Here is a 3,822-nt window from a genome sequence, read left to right on the forward strand (position 1 = left end):
AGGGTGTCCCAAAATTCACGCAAGAAGTAGTTTTGATAGAAACACAGGTTTATAATTAAAAATTGTAAATTTTTTTTATGGATTCATAAAGTACACAGTCTAGGGTTATGGATGGAATAGCACATCGGGTCAATGGCCTCCACGGCTTTGCTGGCACAGACGCAAAGCCGCGGTCTTCATGGGCCTTCCTTGTCCCTGCTCCTGGGCCATCATTGGTACTTGGTGATGCTTATCGAATTGAAGGGACTGACATCAAAGGGCAACAGGTATTAGAATCTGATTCAATAAACCAAGTAAAATTAGGCTTTTATTTTTTTTGTTGTTGTTGTTGTTAATGCTCACGCAAAATGCAAATCTTGCGTGAATTTTGGGACACCCTTTATAATAATAAAAGCGTAAAATGCTCATTAGACCAGACATCCTTCCGGACGACCTTCCAGATGAAGCCAGGGCTGCGAGGGAAGCCGGTGCCAGCAGCCAGGGGAAGGAAGGCCTCCTCTTGCACGAATTTCGTGCATCGGGCCTCTAGTCATTAATGCATCTCTCTCTGCCTCTCCCTTCCTCTCTGAAATCAATAAAAATATAATAATAATTTTAAAAAGACAAAGGAACGCTCCAGAAGGAAAGTGAAAGGCAACGCAATCCACAGATCATCCTGAAAAGATGGACCGGGAGGAAGTAGGAAGAGCCTGTGGAGATCAGCCTTAAAGAGTCAGAGGGGGGCCCCCGGCTGGTGTGGCTCAGTGGATAGAGCGTGGGCCTGCGGACCGAAGGGTCCCGGGTTTGATTCCAGGTCAAGGGCACAGGCCCAGGTTGCGGTCTCGATCCCCAGTGGGGGGCGTGCAGGAGGCAGCCGACCCTTGATGCTCTCTCATCACTGATGTTTCTCTCTCTCTCTTCCTCTCTGGAATCAATTTAAATAAATAAATACAATTTTTCAGAAAAGGGGCTGGAAGGGGAGGGGAGCTCCAGGTGGAAAGAGCGGGGAGGGAAGGCTAGAGTGAGGGGCCCTCCGTGGCCGGGGCTCGATAACGCCCGAGAGCAGGGAGCTCCTATCTGGCGGTTTCTAGTCACCCGTGTGGGAACATTTGTGTGGGAACGGATTTGTAGGCAAAGGGACAGGCCTCTGAGGTCATTCTGAGGTCACGGGCTAGTATGCGGTTACTATACCGCTGTTGGCAGTGCGTTCGGATCTAATACAGGGTCATGCATAGATGTAGACGCGTGCCTGAGCGACACTGATCCATGCAGGCCTATGCCATTCCCATGGTGCAGGCCAAGATGGCCTTCCTGGCCCCGGCTGGTGTGGCTCAGTGGGTAGAGCGTCGGCCTGTGGACTGAAGAGTCCCAGGTTCAATTCCCGCTCCAGGGCACATGCCCGGGTTGCGGGCTCGATCCCCAGTGGGGGGCATGCAGGAGGCAGCCGATCCGTGATTCTCATCATTGATGTTTCTCTCTCTCTCTCTCTCTCCCACCTCCCTTCCTCTCTGAAAACAATAAAAATATATTTAAAAAGAAAAAGACAACCCTAGCTGGTGTTGCTCAGTGGATAGAGCCTCAGCCTGTGGACAGAAGGGTCCCAGGTTTGATTCTGGTCAAGGGCATGTACCGTGGTTGCTGGCACATCTCCAGTAGGGGGTGTGCAGGAGGCAGCTGATCAATGTTTCTCGTATCCCTCTCTCTCTCTCCCTTCCTCTCTGAAATCAAGAAAAATATATATATTTTTAACAACAAGTTTGTGGACGATGCCTGGAGATTTCAGACTGTGTCCTGCTGTGGCCAGGAACCTAAGATTAGGAAGCAGGAAAGAGTTTAGTCGAAAGAACTAAGCCTCACAGACACGTATTGGCTATATCCTCTGGCAAACACCGCGTTCTGTAAAATATTGTCCGGGGGTGGGATTGAAGCGTGGCATTCGGAAAAAAGAACCACAATCTTCCAACATAATGGAACCCACATTCTTGCCTGAAACTGGATACATTTCCGTATTTCCACCAGCCAGTCGGTTGCTGTTACAAATTTTCTCTGATTTTTTTTTGTCGTCGAACGTTTGATTTATCGTCTGTTCCGATCTGATTCCCCGATCATTCCTTCCATCGCAACGGACAGGGGTGGCCGTGGAGGCGTGGGCTTTGGGGTTAGACACCCCTGTCTGCCCGGAAGGGAATGAAGGCCAGGAGGGTTCCTGTTTGAACAGGGAGGGTCCCTGCTTGGGGACGCCAGTGGCTTTTTTTTTTTGTCGTCGAACGTTTGATTTATCGTCTGTTCCGATCTGATTCCCCGATCATTCCTTCCATCGCAACGGACAGGGGTGGCCGTGGAGGCGTGGGCTTTGGGGTTAGACACCCCTGTCTGCCCGGAAGGGAATGAAGGCCAGGAGGGTTCCTGTTTGAACAGGGAGGGTCCCTGCTTGGGGACGCCAGTGGCCGTATTGTGTCTTGGAATCCTCCGAGGACGTGGGAGAGACAGCTGAATAGAAGGCAGGAAATCACACTTTTAGTCTCCAATCTACCCCTTCTTTGGTGTCTTCCTTTTCTCTCCAAACCTCCGTCTCCTTACTTTGTTTTGTGTGTGTGTGTGTGTGTGTGAGTTATTTTAAAAATATGTTTTTATTGATTTCAGAGAGGAAGGGAGAGGGAGAGAGAGAAACATCCATGATGAGAGAGAATCATGGATCAGCTGCCTCCTGCACGCCCCACACTGGGGATGGGGCCCACAACCCGGGCCTGTGCCCTGACCGGGAATCGAACCCTGACCTCCTGGCTCATAAGGTCGATGCTCAACCCCTGAGTCACTCCAGCCAGGCAAGCTTCTTGTTTTTATGTTGTTTTAGTTTGTTAATCCTCGCCCCAGGATTATTTTTCCATTGATTTTTAGAGAGAGCGGAAGGGAGTAGGGGGAGAGACAGACAGACAGAAACATGGATGTGAGAGAGACATGCGCCCTGACCAGGGCTGGGGATCGAGCCTGAAACCAAGGTACATGCCCTTGGCCGGAATCAAACCCGGGACCCTTCGGTCCGAGGGCCAACGCGCTGTCCACTGAGCCACACCAGCCAGGGCCATGTCCTTCCTGTTAAAGGAACACCATGGAGATAATGACCCTGCTCTTTTGACCTCACAAGGTGACAGTGGCCTCAAATCCTACATTTGAAAGTGCTTTCCCCGCGGGAGGTGTAGCAGTAGACGTATTGCTAATTACAGTGATAGTGAATGAGGAGGAAGTCAGACCATATGACAGCGGTTCTCAACCTGTGGGTCGCGACCCCTTTGGGGGTCGAATGACCCTTTCACAGGGGTCACCTAAGACCATCGGAAAACACATATATAATTACATATTGTTTTTGTGATTAATCACTATGCTTTAATTATGTTCAATTTGTAACAATGAAAATACAATCAGATATTTACATGACGATTCATCACAGTAGCAACATGACAGTGATGAAGTAGCAACCGAAATAATTTTATGGTTGGGGGTCCCCACAGCATGAGGACCTGTATTAAAGGGTCTCGGCGTCAGGGAGGTTGAGAACCACTGACATAAGAGAATTTTAATGAAGGTTATACATCCAAGTTAGCACCTGTGCAGTGATATGGAGAAAATGTTCATTTCAAAGAGGAAGGAAGAGAGAGAGAGAGAGAGAGAGAGAGAGAGAGAGAGAGAGAGATCACGGGCCTGTGCCCTGACCAGAACTGACCCACCACCCAGGCCTGTGCCCTGACGGGGGGATGGAGCCCACCCGGGCCTGTGCCCTGACCGGGAATCAAACCCTAACTCTCTCTCCCTCTCCCTTCCTCTCTGAAATCAATAAAAAAAAAA

The 3,822-nt window shown here is 49.8% G+C and overlaps 1 protein-coding gene across 1 annotated transcript in view; it reads left to right on the forward strand.

The window, feature by feature from the left end:
* LOC102245258 (ADAMTS-like protein 3) overlaps positions 1-3,822 on the forward strand; it is a gene marked incomplete at its 5' end in the record, with an annotated part of 69,808 nt that overhangs the window by 35,415 nt on the left and 30,571 nt on the right. The window contains one exon of the mRNA XM_014541780.1: positions 160-266. Within this exon, the coding sequence (XP_014397266.1) occupies positions 160-266 (107 nt within the window). The remainder of the gene's footprint in view (positions 1-159; positions 267-3,822) is intronic.

This window comes from Myotis brandtii, unplaced genomic scaffold (genome assembly GCF_000412655.1).
Source record: "Myotis brandtii unplaced genomic scaffold, ASM41265v1 scaffold1072, whole genome shotgun sequence".
Lineage (NCBI taxonomy): Eukaryota > Metazoa > Chordata > Mammalia > Chiroptera > Vespertilionidae > Myotis > Myotis brandtii.